The sequence below is a fragment of the Elephas maximus genome, chromosome 15 (assembly GCF_024166365.1).
Source record: "Elephas maximus indicus isolate mEleMax1 chromosome 15, mEleMax1 primary haplotype, whole genome shotgun sequence".
Lineage (NCBI taxonomy): Eukaryota > Metazoa > Chordata > Mammalia > Proboscidea > Elephantidae > Elephas > Elephas maximus.
This window is the reverse complement of record NC_064833.1, coordinates 68,424,146-68,443,633: the sequence shown is the minus strand read 5'-3', so window position 1 is coordinate 68,443,633 and position 19,488 is coordinate 68,424,146. Positions and strand designations below refer to the sequence as shown.

The 19,488-nt window shown below is 36.3% G+C and overlaps 1 protein-coding gene across 12 annotated transcripts in view; it reads right to left on the bottom strand.

Moving 5' to 3' along the window:
* STAU2 (staufen double-stranded RNA binding protein 2) overlaps positions 1 to 19,488 on the bottom strand; it is a 364,940-nt gene that overhangs the window by 194,081 nt on the left and 151,371 nt on the right. For all 12 annotated transcript variants that reach the window (XM_049853679.1, XM_049853684.1, XM_049853677.1 and 9 more), the window contains 2 exons: positions 11,091 to 11,228; positions 3,962 to 4,093 (listed from right to left, as the gene is read on the bottom strand). In XM_049853679.1, the coding sequence (XP_049709636.1) occupies positions 3,962 to 4,093; positions 11,091 to 11,228 (270 nt within the window). The remainder of the gene's footprint in view (positions 1 to 3,961; positions 4,094 to 11,090; positions 11,229 to 19,488) is intronic.

Sequence of the window (19,488 nt, the reverse complement as noted above, 5' to 3'; positions counted from 1 at the left end):
GCTCCACTTGTGGAAGCTTCTGGATCATCTGGATTATCCTTGGGAATGGGGATAGCATTTCTAGTCAGAAAATTAGTGGGAGTTGTCTGTACGGTCCTTTCTCTTTTTTTCTTCATATATTTTAGGGTAACATCTCAATGTTTCCCAAACCTGCCTATCAACTTAAAACAATCAGTATTTGGATCCATTTTCAAGCAACTGAAGCCCCTGATTTAATTGAGAAAAAACTTTAGCTAATGCTTTCACTATAAAGTTTTTGACAGCTTCTATCCTTCCTCTTATTCACTATTTCTTTCTTCTTCACCATTTCTCTTCTCTTCACAATCCCTTAAGTCCTGGTCTGTCAATTCCCCTTCTTTGTGATCTATGAGTTGTTCCACATTGGTGACATCAAGTTCTATATTCAGCGTTCTTGCCATATGGACATTTTTTCTACTGATCTCCTCCAACATATTATCCTGATTAGATGCCTGGAGCATGTGCATATAACTCAGCAGTTTTTTCCATATCCTCTGCATCTGTTTTCCCATAACTTCCTCCCAGGAAGAGTCATTGTTCCAGATACACTGATGGTCGTAAGTGAGGTTCGTAGTAATTCAAATACATCAAAAATTGGGGACTACCTGTACATATCTCATAACATACTTGTATCTGAAATATATAAAGAGCTCTTACAACTCAATAATAAGAAAGCGTACCATCCATTTAAAAAGAAAAAGGCAAAAGTTTTGAACAGACACTTCAAGGAAGAAATAAGGATGGAAAATAAACACACTAAGATGCTCAACATTAACAGTCATTAAAAAAAAACCAGTTGTTGTCGAGTTGATTCCAAGGCATGGCAACCCCATACAGGTCAGAGTAGAACTGTGCTCCATACGGTTTTCAACGGCTAATTTTCTGAAAGTAGATCACCAAGGTGGCTTTCTTTCGAGGCACCGCTGGATGGATGCAAACCTCCAACCTTTTGGTTAGCAACCAATCGAGTTTGCATCACCCAGAGAAATGCAAATTAAAGCCAATGAAATAGATCACACACCTACTAGTATGACCAAAGCTTTCCAAACTGAAAATACCAAGAACTGGAGAAAAGGGGGAACAACTGGAACTCTCAGACATTGTTGGTGAGAGTGTAAAACGGTACCATTCTGGAAAACGGTTTGGCAATTTCTTATATAGTTATACATACAATTATGTACATACAGGATATACTGTAGGAACACGTACATATAAAGGCCTGTACATGAAGTTTGCAGTCACTTTATTTCCAAGAGTTCCAAACTGGAAACAACCCAAATGTCGGTGAATGGCTAAACTAATTCCAGTGCATGCATATAATAAAAAGGCATAAACTAATAATAAGCATATTAATTTGGATGAATTGCAAAAGCCCATTATGCTAAGTAATAAGAAGCTAGACACAAAAGGCTACATAATGTATGATTCAATTTATATGAGATTCTGGAAAAGGCAAAAACTACACAGACAGAAATCGGATCAGTGCTTGCCAGAGGCTGACTGTAGGGGAAGAGACTGGCTACAAAGAGGTATTACAGAACTTTTTCAGGGAGAGAAATGTGATAAATCTTAATTGTAGAGGTAGTTACATGAAGCATTATTTGTCAAAATTTATTGACCTATATCTCAATAAATCAGAAATTTTTTTTAAAGTAGGGGTATAGAAGTATATAAGCACAGAACACTTTGTAACAATCTTTATTTTTATTTAACAAACCCTTACATAACATTCACTATGCTTCGGGCACTGTTCTAAGTGCTTTAGGAATATTAACTCATTGTGGGAGATTGACGCCTTTGGAAGAGAGACCATAAGATGGACGGTCACAGGGGGAAGTGAGACATATTTTTTCACTATCTTTTGTGTTTTTGAATTTCTCAACAATGTGTATGTCTTACCTGTTTTTAAAAAACAGCTGTATAAAAACTGATTTTGTGGTTTCCTTTGAAAAACTGCCTTTGCCTCACTCACCAGGGATGTTACTAACAAACCAAAGTATTTAGTCCTTCTCCTACTTGATCCCTCTGCAGCATACGACTGCCAGCTACTCCTTAAAGTCATTTTCTACTCCTTCTTGTTATAGTTATTCTTCCTCTTCCTTCCACCTGTATCCCCCATGCATATCCTCTTATCTACAACTTCAGAAATATCTCTGGAGTTTTCCCCCTTCTCCTCTCTACCGCCACCACTTAGTTCAGACCTTCAGTGTCTTTTACTTGAACAACTCTGCTAGCCTCCTGACTGGCCTCCCTGCCTTCAGTCTCACCCTGATCGAATCTACACACCACATTACATACAGAATTGTCTTTTTAAAATTGCAAACCACATCAGGTCACTTCCACGCTCAAGTCTTCAATTAATGACTCCTCAAATTCTTTGTTGTTGCTGTTAGTTGCTGCTGAATTGACCCCAACTCATGGCGACCCCAAGCACAATGCGATTCGACCTTTGTGGTCCACAGAGAGTTGGCATAAAAATAGTGATCTCAGTTCCTCCTGACTTCCCAGACTCATCCTGATGTTCTCTAGGTTCCAGGATACTACAATTTATGCTATATGATTACAGCCCCTCACCCTCCCCATTCAAGGAACAGTCAGTTTCTTAAATGCAGAGACCAAGTTTCAGTCATCTTGTTATTAGTTAGTTTATTGTTAGTAAGCGTTTGGCATCTGTGAGTGTGTAAGAAATGCTTTTCAAATTAATAAAATTAATTAATGAAAGTAATGCTGGCTTTTCATTCTGTTTTGTTTTCACTTAACTTATAAATAAATGTCCATGAGGAGATTTATTTTGATATATATTTTTATAAATCACTCACCAGTTTTAAGTCAATATAAATGGGTTTTAAGTTAAAACAACACAACGTAAGAACTACAGAAACTTGAACACATGTTAGGTTTCATGTTACAAATACTTTCAAAAGAAGGAAAAGCACTGACTAGCCAGGTTACAAAAACAGAATTGAAAGCCCTAGCAATACCACACAGACAAATGATTTTCTAGACGCTCATAAGAGTATTCATAGCTGCCTTAAAAAGAAAAGTATACCAAGATGTTTTATAATAGGTGATTCTGTTTCTTATTCTAAACTTCAGAAATGTGCTCTCGTAGAAACTACAAATCATCTCTTAAACAGGATCCTTATGTGAAAAAATGGCCCGGACACCAATATATTACTTTTGATAGAAACAAGTACTAGCCTGTTTTATGAATTTTAATAGAGATAAAATGTTAAGTAAAAATCATTTCTAACTATGCACAGATAACAAAACGGTAACAAAATTGAAATTAAGTCAGTTCCTGCACCAAGCTATCTGTGAAGTCCTAAATTCAGAGCTCTGTGATTCCTGTGCAACAGAGGCAGGTGTTAGTGATGTCATTAACTGCTGCAGAAGAAATAGGGGACCATGAGCACAGATTTTGGCAGAAAATAAACACTCTCTGAGTTTATCTTTAAATTTAAAGTAAATAGAAAAATTACTTTATAGAGTGTCTGTCCAATATAGTTCCTGCCCTAAAGGATCTTTATTTTCAGTGTTTTCAGCTGTATTCCAGAAACATAGGTTAACAACCTCTGTTTGTAAAAGCGCAAATTAAAACTGCTTAAACAACCAATCAATAAGCTAAAACATATTAAATTGGTATTATACAAAATATGCACAACCATAAAACTGTTAGTATTTGCTAATCATAAGATTATAATTACTCATTAATATTTTATCATGACACCATAATTAGATGCTGCTTTGTACCTTTTTTTTTTTTTTTTTAAACCTAGAACATCTATTTTTAAAGATATAAATACAGGGTACTGCCTCGGAAAACTGAAGATGTCTAACAACAGTTAACACATTACTCAAAGTCAAGGAATATGGGGCCAGAATTTGTTAACGCATCTGATATTCTGATAGAATTGGGCATACATGTAAGCTAAACTCTTACCTTGTCAAGCTGATCTTGAAGACTAGTTGATGCTTTATAACCAAGTTGTAACAGCATTGCTTCCGCTGCATTTTTTTTGGCTATCTTTTTATTAGGTCCTGTTCCAGTAGCAACTTCATTGCCTACCTTGACCTGGTAAGATTAGACAAAGAAATTAATGATAGTTGTTTTGGTAAACAGGAACTCCTTCATATCATAAAGCAATGCATTCTACTGTTTAGCATCCAAAAAATATAAAGTGCAGTCCATAATAAAAACAGCAAGTTAAGATACCATTTATGTAATAGTATACATATAAAATACACATGAGGAAAATATGAAAGAAAGTCCTCAAAATGTCAATGAGTGGTTATCTGAGATTGGTAAAATTTCAGACAATTTTTATTTACTTATAGAATTCTATATTTCATTTTTCTAAACAAAAAAACCTGTATTATTTACATAATCAGAAAAATAAGACTGACATTTTAATAGGGTTTATGTCGGTTATCTTCAGTATTTTTTATTTAAAATAAACTGAAAAGGATGAATTCATATTGGTGCCATTTGAAATAATGTTCATGTTGCATTCTAAGTTTACAACGGTTTATATTAAACAGTGCCAGGAAATAATTAATATACAAGGGGCACTACAATATCGTGGTTAGGAACAAAGGCCTCCGAGTTAGGTTTAGGTATGGACCCCAACTCTACTACTTCCTTCCTGTATGCATTGGTTCAAACTACTTAATCTTTGTAAGCCTCTGTTTGTTCATCAGTAAAATCAGGGTAATATTATCTACTTCACAATGTTGTTTTGAAAATTAAACCAGATAATTTATGTATACCACAGTATTTAATAAATTGTAATTGCTCAATAAATAGTGGCTTTTTATTATTAGAACTATTCCACAGTTATCTTTTGTGGGCAATTTATGTACCTATGCATGCATGTGTGTGTTTAAATATATATTAACCATCTTACAGCTATATGTAAAGTTAGGGCAATGCTTTTTCAGAAATGCATATGCCAAGACATAATGCAGATATAAAAAGTAAATTAGAAAGCAAACCCATGAGCGATACAAAACACACAACTGTAGTAGGATTTATTTCTCCAAACCTGTCTCAATAAGTGACAGAAGCAGATAAGAAGTTAAAATATAATCACAACTTTGGAAATTAAGCAATATAATTCTAAATAACCCAAAGAATTAAGTCCCGATGAAAATTAGAAAATATTTTGAATAAATACTAATGGTAATACAATATATTAAAACTTGAGGGATGTAGCTAAAGGTATGTCCGGAAGAAAATACATAACTATAAAAGTTTAAAGAAAGGTAGAAAATTAATGAGCTAAACATCCATCTCAAGAAGTTATAATTGTAACAGAAAAATAAACCCAAAGAAAATAGAAGGAAAGAATAAAGTACAGAAATTAATGAAATAGAAAAGAAAGTATAATAGACGAGTTCAACAAGCCAAAACTTGGTTCTCTAAAGACTAAAAAAATGATAAATGGAAGGTAAGACTGATCAAGAAAAAGTAGAAAAGATACAAGAAAGAATGAAAATGAGAGATTACCAGAGCTTCTGTAGCATTACAAAATAATAAAGGAATATTGAGAACAAGTTTATGCTAAAATTTATTGGATATTCAGATAAAATGGGAAAATTCCTAGAAAATAAATTACCGAAACAAACACAGAATAAGCCTATAACTGAGCAGGCCTACAATTATTAAAGAAATTAATCCATAATTAACAACTTTTCCACAAAGAAAACTCTATGTAACTTCTCCAGCAAATTCTACCCAATATTTAAGGAAGAATAATGTCAATCTTAGACAAATTTATTCAAGAATAGAAAGAGAGGAATCAGTCCTCAATCTGCTTTATGACGCATCACCTTGATTCCAAAATCAACAAGAAGAGTGTAAGAAAGGAAATTAACAGACAGTTTCACTAATGAACACAGATGTATAAATTTTAAACAATATTATAGTAAATTGAATCAAGCACTATATAAAAAGAGTCACGACCAAGTTGGCTTTATTCCAGGAATGCCGGGTCAGTTTAACATTTGAAACTTGGGCAAAATCATTCAATGGAATTTGTTATATTAACAGATTGAGGAGGACAGACCATATGGATATCCTGTAAATAGAGCAAAAGCATTTGATAAAATTCAGCACCCATTCACAATAAAAATTCTCGGCGAATTAGGAAAAGGAGGAAACTTTCTTAATAAAAGGCATTTCACAAAAAACAGCAAACCTACTAACATTATACTTAATACTGACACTCTGACATGAGAAACACAGCAAGAATGCCCTCTATTATTACTAGCATTTAACATTTTACTGTAAGTCTAGACAAAGCAATGGGCAAGAAAAAGGCATAAGGATTGAAAATGAACAGATAAAACTGTCATTATTTGCAGATGAAATTTATATATTGGAAATCCAAGAAAATCTACAAATGAATTATAAAAACTTATATGAGAATTTAACAAGCTCTCTGTATACAAGTTAACTGCATCTCTATATTCCAGCAGCAACCAAGTAAAGATGAAAAAATTCTAAAGATACAACTTACATTAAATGAAAATCAAATACCTAAGATGTACAAGACCTCTATGCAGAAGACAATAAACACTGAGAAAAAGTAAGGAAAACCTAAATAAATGAAGAGAGATGTCATGTTCATGGACTTGATGTTATAACAATATAAATTCTCTTCAAATTGACCTATAATGTCAGTGAATACCAATTCAAAACCCCACGTATTTTCATAATATTTGACAAGGTGATTCCAAAATTCACATGGAAATGCAAAATGCTAAGCACAGCCATGACCCTTTTGAGGAAGAACAAGGTGAAAGCACTTACTCTTCTGGAGACCTAGACTTAAAAGTTAACAAACGAAAAGAGTGAAAAATGTGGCTCCGCTAAAATTAATTTACCTCTCTTTCTCAGAAGTTACCATTAAAAAAAAAAGGAAAATCACAATGCAAGAGAAGATATAACTATACAACCACCAAAGACTCATATCCAAAAGCAAATTCCTATAGATCAATTTTTTTTAAGCCAGTAGAAAAAGGAGGAAGAGAGCTGAACAGGCAATTCACATCTGAAACCTTTGACTACTTTCAGATGATCATGGTGCTCTCTGCAAGAAAGAAAGAAACAAAGGAGGGAGGAAAGGAACATCAATAGCTTCATGCCACTATCTGATAAAATTTCACAATGATAATACACTCAGTGCTAGCAATAAATGGATGAGTAGTACAAGAAAATCATATAGCATGATACTTCTAGCCATACTTTCCTTTTTTGGTTTTTGCGTAAAATCAAAATACTGCCTGTTTCACTTGTTTCAGAAATATAGCTTCCCAATTGGTATCCACACTTGAGTCCTGTCTGCCATTATTTAGCATGTTATTTGTGTTGCTATTTCCATCACTAATTTTAAGCTTCAGTAATCACCCACTTTTAAGGAATTGGGATTATACAACACAATGGAAACAAAATACAAATAAGCATAAACAAGGTGCAGATGATATAAACTCAAAGAATATTAGTCAAGATGAACAAAATGGCATAGTTCTTGGGGCAATGAATACATTGAAAATGTATTCATTACAGGATTTCTTTAACAACTATCGTTAGTTAACAACTGAAAGTAATTTCATTACTTTTTCTTCTGAAACCAGAAGCCACCATATTGTGACAAGTCAGCAGTAGTCTACTGGGCTCACCCTAAGAGGTACTAATCTGGCCCAGTTCACTGTCAGATTCTTGATGCCAGATGAAACACACACTACGCCCCTTACCTATGCTTGCTTGAGCCTTTGCATCCCGGCTGGAGCCAGCCTCTGTAGCCTGGTGTTTCTCCAGTGCTTGGTTTGTTCCCCTGCCCCACAGCCCCTAGGTTGTTGCTGTAGTACGTGCTAGTTAAAAGATCAGGTCAGCTATGTCAGCAGCCTCCTCTACTGCTCTTAGGGTCAAAACACTTGCTAAAGTAAATGGAAGTGAAACTCAATGAATAGCAAATAACTGCAAAAATTTTTTCATCTGCTTTTACATGATATAGACACCTCACTCACATTCAATTCTTCTGCTGCTTCATCCCCAAATCTGATTTACCTACCCAAGCCTGATGTCCTCTGGCTTTAGACTCTTGCTCCTGGACTCGTCACTTTCTAATACTGTTCCCATCTCTGTATTCACCTTGTGTATGTATCATCTGACCTATTCTGATTTCTGTTCCTGATTCCTTCAAGACTTGCTTCTTCTAAGACAGGTGCTTCCCAGATTCACTTTCCCATTCACCCACCTGTTGCGCCAAACAAGTGTGTAAAGTATATGGCTCAACAGTCTGTGAGTAATTTTCCCAGAATAATTTGTTAGTACTGGAAGGACTCTCTTGCTAACAAGCACAATGGTCACTCAAAGAATCATCTCATTAAAAATCACTTCATTATGAAAATCAAGTAAGTATGCAAGTCAGCTTCATAAAACCATCTTCCTAGAAAGCTCAAAAATTTTATAACTATTATAAGATTTTTTCACTAAAATGTTAATTTTTATCTGCAAAAAAACTCGATTATTTTGCTATGCGGTAAAGCTAAGGCTGCCAAATTTTTGTCTTTAAACAAATCATTCAAAATGAATCAAGTCCTAAAAAAAAACTAAGAAACAAAAAATAGCATTTACCAGAAAGTTAATCCATTATTTTACACTGAGACATAAATAAAATGGATGAAATTTGCCTTACATATATTTTTAAACAGTCTAGAGGTGTTAACCATAGGTAGAAAAATTAACATATGATATATAATAGTGCAAAGTGCTGATATCAATTTAGCTATCATTTTCTCTTTGAAAAATTAAAATATCCCTCTCTTCTGCTCCCCCCCCCCCCCAAAAAAAAGCTTTAAGAAATCTGCTTTGGAACTAAATATCCAAACAATGTCATCGGAGATTTTCTTTTGTTTATCTGGTAATCAACACAATTAACTGCATCCATTTTAAAACATACAAACTTACTTTCTGGGGAGGTGACAGATAAAAATGAGCATATTATCTCCAGATATTTTACTTCCACATTCAATTAAAACAAATGATAACATTGCTTAAGTAGTTTATACAAAAAGTCTTTTACTTTGATAAAGCTGCTGCATACTGTAATGAATCCACTGGGGCTTCCAGAAGGGGAAAAAATAATATGAATTCAGTGTGAAAACATTTAAAAGCACAGCCAAATGTCCCCGTTTGACTAGAATGTTTACGAATACCCATAAAATGGAAGCTGGCCTAAGATACTCTAAACTCTTTTCAAAAGGGCTACTCAATACATTCTATAGAAAGTGAATTGTTTAATAAGATCAAAGCCAGTTTATATTCCTATTTCATGTCTAGCACTTAGGTGATTTTTTTCTTCAAGCTTTGGAGTTCAAAGAATACTTTGTAGCATTCTTCAAAGCTAAGAATGTCAGAGAAAAAATGGTGAATATATTTTACCAACTAAAAATACTAGAATAACACCATTATGGGCAGACATCTAGATAATGATGTATTTACTAACCACAGAAGGACTACCTCTCTTTGGGTACCTGGGTTCCCAACAATGGTTTATTATAAGTTTATATGTTCAAAAAAAGCCAAACATACTAACTCTCAGTAAGGCTGAGGTGCAGGCAGTAAATATGTATCAAGTATTTATTAAATTAAGGTCCTACTGTATACAAATGGGAGCCCTGGTAGCACACTAATTAAGTGATTTGGTTGCGAACTAAAAGGTCGGCAGTTCCAATCTAACAGCCGCTCCTTGGAAACCCTATGGGGCAGCTCTACTCTGTCCTACAGGGTCGCTATGGGTCAGAATCAACTCAACAGCAACAGGTTTGGAGATTATAAATTTGTTGGGAAGGCAAGACTTAGATATGTATGAAAAGTTCATCAGTGAGGTACAATGTTTGAGTGCCAAAAAGCCTGGCAAGTGATCATCACTTAATACATGTCCATTGATTTTTAACTGGATTGTATTAAAAGAGAAATCTATGGGTTTGTGTGATTGAAAGAGGTTCTTTAACAAGCCAATTACAACAGTTTGGGGACAATAAGAAGAATATAAATACAGACTGGATATTAGGTGATTCCAGTGAATTAGGGATTAGGTCTAACATATGAAAAAGTCCATGTTTTTTAGAGATACACACAGGGCATAGAAGGCTGAAATGACATGCGATTTGAAATCAGCTTTAAAATACTTCAGGAAGAGAAGAGAGAGGGAAGGGGAGGGGAGGGAAGGAAAAAGAAAAGCTGATAGGTAAAACAAGTGTGGCAAAAATCTTAGTAATTGTTGCATAGGTAAAACAAGTGTGGCAAAAATCTTAATAATTGTTGCATTTGAGTGATAAATACATTGAGGAACCATTACACTAGTCTTTTTTCTCTACCTTTAGCTATGTTTGAAATTTTTATAATAGAAAATTAAAACAAAGATTTCTTCAAAACTAGGGCTTGAGTTGGCAAACAAAGGAACAGGGTTTTAAAAGGATGAGGGCATTTTAGGCATCCTATCCCATTCCTGCCAACACACTAGTCGCCACTCAGTTTTCTAGACTGCACAACGCAGCAGTGAGATCTCATCAAGTCCGTGCCCTCCGCCCCCACCATGGTGAGTTACTTAGCTAGCTTTCTTTTCCTCATTTGCCTTATAGCCACGAGCTCATGCTCTTGGCCCTGTTCCATATACTACGTCCATCCTTTTGAATTTTATTTCTAATTCATTTGTTTTCATTTCCCAGTAGTTAATAGACTCCAGCTGCAAACTGTAACAAAAAAAAATTAGAGATAGGTATTCCAAATCTAAGTGATAAACTCTGCGGTAAATAACCTGCATGAACTCATAGCTCCTTCAAAAGCTCCAGGTGTCTATCTTAACATGTCCTTGACACTTGAGTGTTCCCACCAAGCTGGTGGGTGGGCATGGGGGTGAATGAAAGCTTTACGTGTAAACACAGCTCTACTTTCTGCTATTCACTCTTACTTGTCTTTCCCCATATCTCTATTCCAAGCTGAAGATTTCTAAATTTTTCAATAGTTAAAAAAATATATATTCTAATATAAAATGCAGAAATACCTGCATCACAAATTCTCGACGTCGGGGCATTCCTCTTTCTGAAAGCAAAACATAATCTGGTTCCTTTTCCTTTTTGGCCTGTTGAATTTGAGCCAGGCGGCTAATGGGGTTCATTCCTTGACCATATTCTGGTCCAGCCTAAAAAGTAAGAAAAAGTTTAAAATATGCTTGTAAAAGTTGTTAATGCATCCTTAAAGAAACAGTGGTTCTCCCCAACCCCACTCCCACACCTCCAGACTGTAACTGGAGAAGATAAATGAATCATTCACAAAGATTTATAAAGAAAAATAAAGTAATAGATCTGAAATTAGGGCTTCTATTTTTTTTTTTTTTATAGGACTTGAGTCTCAAGGATACTATTGATAAGTAGAGTCAATTATGGTTTTAAAACTGAACAAATTTCCCAGTATAGTACAATTGCTTCATAACTTCTATTTATTGAAAAATACCAAAAATATAAGAAAACAAGCCATAAAACGGAAGGAGATATTTGCAACACATATATTAAAAAAAAAAAAAAAAGTATTCAAAATACGTTTTTAAGAAATTCTAAAATTTATTAGGAAAAAGACAATCTAAATGAAAAATGGGCAAAAGAGATGGACAGATTTTAATAGAACAAACATGAGAAGATTAGGACTCAGAAAATACATATTCAGACTACAATAAGATGCGATTTCACACACAACAAAATTAATAAGGCTGACAGGTCTAATTGGTAACAGAATCTCTGATCCAATTTCTTAGATGTAACTCCAAAATCACATTCCGTCAAAGGAAACAATAAATCGGATTTCTATAAAATCAGTAATTTCTCTTCAAAAAAGACAACTCACAGGTTTGTAGAAAATAATTTTCAAATCACATATCTGGTAAGAATTTGCATCCAGAATATACAAAGACCTCTCAAAATTCAATAAGTTTATTATTGTTTAAAATAGGCAACCCACCTTCTAAAAATGGAGCAAAAGATTTGAAAGATGTTTCATCAAGGCTCATGTACCACTATGCACATGAAAAGATGCTCAATATCTGGCACAGTGGTTAAGAGCTACCACGAGCTATGGCTGCTAACCAAAAGGCCAGCAGTCTGAATCCACCAGCCGCTCCTTGGAAACCCTATGGGGCAGTTCTACTCTGTCCTATAGGGCCACTATGAGTTGGCATCAACTCGACGGCAATGGGTTTGGTGTTGGTTTTATCAACTGTCAATGGAAAAATGTAAAATAAAACCACAATGAGATACAACTATACAAATATTTAAATGTCTGAAATAAAAAGACTGACCATACCAAGTGTTGGCAAAGATGCAGAGCAACTGGGATTCTCAGACACTGCTGCTGGGAATGTAAAATGGTAAAACCACTCTGAAGGACAGTTGGTAGTTTCTTAAAAAGTTAAATATACACCTACTATGTGACCAAGCCATTCCACTTCTAAGTATTTACCCAAGAGAAATGAAAGCACATGTCCATAAGGCTTGTACACAACTGCACACAGCAGCTTTATTTGTAACAAATAAAACCTGAAAGCATTACAAATGTCCACAGACAGGTGAATGGGTAAACAAATGGTGGTATACTCATATAATGAAACACTACTTAGCAATAAAGTAGAACGAAAAATTAACATACACATCAAGAAGGATGAATCTCACAATAATTATTCTGAGTGAAAGAAGCCAGGTGCTCCAGGGTGACTTCAATCTTGACTCTGTGAGGTTCCATGTTTGTGTTTTTAAGACACATGTAATTCCCACTTCAGGGTTCAACTGCATGCTTCGCTATTGGAGCAAAAATTGCTCAACCAACCTTACAGATTTTACATACAAATATACGTCGCAGTAAGTTGACTGGGTGTTTATCTTATTTTTTTTGAGAAAAGTTTCATGTACAGAGTACAAAAGGTCTGAGATTAATATTTATAAAACTATTACAAGCAAATTTTTAAAAACAGAAAGAAAGGTTGGGGAAAAGAACAAGTAAATTAAAGGAGAGACAAAGAGAGGAGGTTTGCAAAATAATGAATGCCATATGGACAGGATTGTGCAGTGAATTAGTTCTCAGAGTGACTGAAACCTCTGAAACCCAGTTAATTTTTTTTCCTTTGTAAGTTATATCCTTTACCTCAATCATGTCAAATTTTGTTTCACCTTTAGAAGTATCCAAAGAACATACCTGTTTGCATCATCTCCTACAACAAACCCTCTTAGGCCCCCATGCCTTAACTCAAAGATGCATGCAGCCTCACAGAAGAATTAGGAGCCAGGGAAATAAAAGCAGGAGTACTTGGTTAGAAGTACAAAGATTTTTCTATCACGTTCTATCTTTAATCAAGGTACCTCTTCTCCTCAGAGACATCAGAGGAGGGAGGATCTGGCCCTACTCAAGTGAAGCAGGCCAATGCCACCTGCCCCATAATGTGCAAGTCAACTCATCTAGATATGCTGGAAAGTACCCAAGAAGAAAGAATGGAAGAGAAGAGCCAAGGGCAGCCCACTGTCCTGGCAGGGTGGTGATTTTGTTGTTAGGTGCCGTAGAGTTGGTTCTGACTCATAATGACCCCATGTACCACAAAATAAAACAATGCCCGGTCCTGCATCATACTCACAATCATTGTTACACTTGAGCCCATTGTTGCAGCCACTACACTTGAGTCATTGTTACAATCTACTTCATAAAGGGTATTCATCTTTTTGCATGATGCCCTCCTCCAGGGACTGGTCCCTTCTGATAACACGTCCAAAGTACGTGACAGGAAGTCTCGCCATCCTTCTTTCTAGTCTGTCTTAGTCTGGAAGCTCTACCGAAACCTGTAAACTATGAGCGACTCTGCTGGCATCTGAAATACCGGTGGCACAGTTTCCACCATCACAGCAACACGTGAGCCACCACAGTAGGGCAAGACAGACAAGTGATAGGATACTATCACTGTGTAAGTTACGGCTCAAATTTTTCCAGAGCAAAAAAGACTTCCTAAGTCTTCTTTTTAGAATTATAGTTGTTGTTATTAAAAATAACTTTATTTCTAATCCAACATTCCTTGAATTACTAAATCCTTTATGTGACTTTGTTGTCACGCTACTCCAATGAACAGCCAGATATGTTCGCCAGAAAAAATTCAGTTCAGTAAATATTTACTAAATACCTACTATGCTGCAGGCTTCGCAGTAGATACTGTGGATTCAAAGACGAGTAAGACACAGCCGCTGCTAGAAGAGACCAATATATTGTCAATTTTAATACAATTTAGTACGTACAAGAGTTTTAAGAACATAAGGGAAGGGATCAAACCCCAGAAAGGGTGAGAAAGAACCAAAGACGGTTTCCTGGAGGAGATGAGCCCTAGGCTGAGCATGATGACTTAAGGACAGTTAATGGGCAAAAACTGGGGTGAGAATAGGGATGGGAGTGTGGGAAGGCATTTGTAATGGACTGAATGTACCCCCCCCTCCGCCAAAATATGTGCTAGGATCCTAATCCCTATACAGGTAGTCCCCAACTTAAGATGTATTTGAGTTACAACAAACAGCACTTATAACCATCTTTTTTTTTTTTTTTTTTTTTGGTACATCTTGTCGTTAGTAATACGAACTATGTACAATGTTGCATCACATAATTTCCTGATGTTATCATTTTCATGCCAACCTCCAAAGACAATTAAAGACCGGATTTATAAAGATACTGATAATAAAAGGCAGTAATAATGAAAACTAAAAACAAAAAAAAGGGGTATTCGACTTATATCAAAACGAACTTATGATGGGGTCATAGGAAAGCAACCCCGTCGTAAGTCGAGAACTACCTGTACATGTGGATGTAATCTTATTTTAGGGTTTTCTTTGTTATGTTAATGAGGTCCTATTAGTGTAGGGTGCGTCCTAAACCTAATCATTAAACCTAAGGAGCAGACAGATAATATTTGAAGTTGATGGAGGTAGATGAGTCTATAAGCCCAGGAACTCCAAGGATTGCCAGCTACTAGAAGGTAAAATAGACAAGAAAGACATGATTGCTCCCTACAGCCAGTGCCCTGAATTCAAACTTTGATACTCCTGCACTGTGAGAAAATAAATTTCTGTTCTTAAAACCACCCACTTATGGTATTTCTGCTGCAGTTGGCCCTAGCAAACTAAGACAGCATTCTAGGCATGCGCCTAATGATCATTGTTGTTGTTGCTGTTGTTGTTAGGTGCCATCAAGTCAGTTCCAACTCAAAGCAACCTTATGAATGAAACACTACGAATGAAACACTGCCTGGTCCTGCACCATTCCCACAATCGTTGTTATGCTTCAGACCACTATTGAAGCCACTGTGTCAATCCATCTCATTGAGGTCTTCCTCTTTTTCGTTGACCCTGTACTTTACTGAGCATGATATCCTTCTCCAGGGACTGATCTCTATTGACAACATGTTCAAAGTATGTAAGACGCAGTCTCGCCATCCTTGCTTCTAAGGAGCATTCTGGTTGTACTTCTTCCAAGACAGATTTGTTCTTTTGCCAGTCCGTGGTATACTCAATATTCTTCACCAACACTACAATCCAAAGGCATCAAGTCATCTTCTGTCATCATTATTCATTGCCCAGCTTGATTTGAAAATTGAATTGAAAATACCATGGCTTGGGTCAGGTGCACCTTAGTCTTTGAGGTGGCATCTTATTTTCAACACTTTAAAGAGGCCCTTTGCCTCAGAATAGCCCATTGCAATGTGTCTCTTGATTTCTTGACTGCTGCTTCCATGGGCGTTGATTGCGGATCCAAATAAAATGAAATCCTCGACAACTTCTATCTTTTCTCCGTTTATCATGATGTTGCTTATTGGTCCAGTTGTGAAGATTTTTGTTTTATGTTGAGGTGTAATCCATACTGAAGGCTCTAGTCTTTGATCTTCACCCTTTTCAAGTCCTCTTCACTTTCAGCAAGCAAGGCTGTGTCACCTGCATATCAAAAGTTGTTAATGAGTCTTTCTCCAACCCTGATGTCCCATTCTTCTCCATGTAGTCCAGCTTCTCAGATTATTTGCTCAGCATACAGACTGATTAAAAACATTGAAAGGATACAGCCCTGATGTACACCTTTCCTGACTTTAAACAACGCAGTCTCCCCTTGTTCCGTTCAAATAACTGCCTCTTGGTCTATGTACAGGTTTCTCATAAGCACAATAAAGTGTTCTGGAATTCCCATTCTTTGCAATGTTAACCATCATTTGTTACGATCCACGTAGTCAAATGCCTTTGCATAGTCAATAAAACACAAATAAACATCTTTTTGATATTTTCTGCTTTTAGCCAGGATCCATTTGACATCGGCAACAATATTCCTGGTTCTATATCCTCTTTTGAATTTGGCTTGAATTTCAGGCTGTTCCCTTTTGATGTACTGTTGCAGCTGCTTTTAAACGATCTTCAGCAAAATTTTATTTGTATGTGATATTAACGATACTGTTCAACAATTTCTGCGTTTGGCTTTCTTGGCTGTGATCTTTATGGAAGCAGATGTCCAAGTCTTTCTCCAGTGGAGCTGCTGGGTGGGTTCAAACCACCAGCCTTTAGGTTAGCAGCTGAGTGCTTAACCATTGCACCACCATATTTTTAAGAACACTTGTCAATTCTGCAAATTCAATGACCAAAAACTTCCGGATGTTTCATTTCATTTATTGACCCACACTAGGATTCAGAAAAGACAGGCAGCACACAAGTGATTCTAAGTGTGATCCATCTGAGGAAAAATGCAGGATGCTAACCTAGTCTGGAGTGGGAGGATGAACACAGAAGGCTTCTCCAAAGAAATCAGAGAAGGAAGAAAGGTAAGTGAAGACTGGGAGGGAGGGGAAAAACATTACAGACAGAGGAACTAGCATGTGTGGCCCACCTGAGGACATGTGGTCTATCTGAGGCCACGATGACTGGAGAATCTGAATGCACGGGATGAGACTGGAGAGTAGCAGGGGCCAAATCTTGCAGCATCTTTTGTACATTAAGGACTCTGGACTTTAACCAAAGAGCAATGAGAAACTACTAAAAGGTTTTAGGCAGGAACATGAAATGATCATCTTTGTGTCTCTAAAAACCACTCTTTTTAAATGATTATTTGGTGGAAGTGTACTTGTAAGAAAGCCAGTGGCACAGTGGTTAAGAACTCAGCTGCTAACCAAGAGGTCAGCGGTTCAAATCCACAGCCACTCCTTGGAAACGCTATGGGGCAGTTCTCCTTTGTCCTACAGAGTCGCTATGAGTCAGAATTGACTCGATGGCAAGGAGTTTCCGGATTTTTTTGCTAGTAGTTCAGGAGACCCTGGGTGGAGCTAATGGTTAAGCGCGATTACTAGCCGAAAGGTTGATGGCTGGAACCCACCCAGAGGCGCCTCAGAAGACAGGCCTGGCAATCAGCTAGGTACACATAAGGTAGCCACGAGCCAAAATCAACTCAACAGCAACTAACAACGATAGTTCAGGGAAAAGGTGATTGTGAACTGGACCAAAAAGGTAGCGGAAGGATGGAAAGAAATGGACCAATATAAGAAATATTTAGGTGATGGAACTGAGAGGGCCTGATGATTGACTGGATATCACAAATAAGAGAAATTAAAAATGGCTCCCAGTTTTCTGTTCTCAGCAGCCGGAATGGAGTGCCACTCACTGAGATGAGGAATGCTGGAGGAGAAACAGGTTTTAGAAGGGAAGATGATGAGTTTTGGACACAGAGTTTGAGGTGCCTGTGAGGTATCAAGCAAAGATGTCTAACAGGCAGTACAGCACAAAAGAGTGTTTAGAAATTATCTACATAAAGACTGATGTGAACTTCTAGAAGCAGGAGGGCAGCCCAGGTGGAAAGAAAGAGAGAACAAAGACTGAGAACTCCAGTACTGTAATGGTTAGGTAAAGAGAACAGAGATGGCAAAGAAGACTTCAAGTTTTTTATAAAATGCTAGTTTCTATCTATGTACTAAAAATAAAAATTAAATAAATTACAAAGGGCGTGAAGAAGAACTGATGAGAAAAGAAACATTCAGATAGTAATTTATAAGTCTAAGACTGAGAACCCAATGAAAGGTTGAGGGTAGCTTTTGAGTTTGGCACTAGAAGTATGCCTAGTTCACAATGATGATCAGATAAATTAAGTCTATTTCCAATGCTACGTTGTCTTTATTCACATATGGTTCTCTTATGAGAACATCTTCAAGTTCCAATGAAATTGTTGTTGATACAGAGTCCAATGACAAGGAACTAAATGAATAAATCCAATTAGCTAACAATGGAGCTCTGAGAACATTAAGAATGGCTGGTTTCTTCCTTTGATTGAAACTAACTACTAGAACTGCTGACAATTACATCATTCCGTGGATACCAAGTCTTAGATTATCATCCCACAAACCAATAAAGACAGCTTTATAATAGTTTTGCCCAACAAATTTTATCTCCAACACTGGAAAGCCTTCTTTGAAGTTTCACCTTCGAGAAGTGAGCTACATTAAGAAAAACAGGATAAAAGACCCAAAGGCATCATTGGGCCAGTCTTACATTTTAACAGGGTAACTTAGTGCAAATGTTAAAATCCAAATGAAGTTCACAATCAGTTTCAAATGGGCACTGGAGTCAGATATGACTGGATCTGAAAACTGATTCTGCTACATTTTCTTGGGTGGGTTTCATCTATAAATGGAAATAACAGCTATATCACAGAGTAATTAAGCAGATCAAATAAGACAGTGCTATAGTTTTATTATTTAAAATAAAATCAAGGCTAAATCATCAACAGATACTTTCTCAACTTCTACTAAATATAGGAACCACAGATCTTAGATATTTAAGACATATGAAGAAGTGACGACAATGCTGAAAACCCAGATACTGTTCCAAATGACCCATTGACTGGCAGACTGTAAAGTATGATCATACTTAAAGTCATCTAGATTCCAACTCATTACACGCATTTTGTTTTCTCAAAGTAACCCTACATTTCAGAGAATATCTATAGACTTTAACACAAGACAGACATGGCACAAGCAATTCCAAGTGTGATGTATGTGAGGAAAAATGCAGGAGCTAACTTACGTAGTCTGGGGTTGGGGGGAAACTGGTGAAGGCAAGCTTAAAGTCAGGTTTAAGCTGCAATCTGAGTGACGGATAAGAATGAAGTTCCGGAATAATATGCTTATATGCTGGAAGTGGTAGCAAATAATTTTGAAAATTCAAAATGTTTTTTTCCACTGGAGAATTAACATTTTTAAAATAGCTGTCTTCTAGTCTTGCTTTTCATCACTATAGTTAAAAGCAGTAAGTTGTATTCTACTATAGAAATGTTTCTCTAGTCTTGAACTCTCAAAAATAAAGATCTTTTCTAGCCAAATAGTTTACTATTCTTAATTATTAAAATGGTTGGGGCTAGTGTTATGT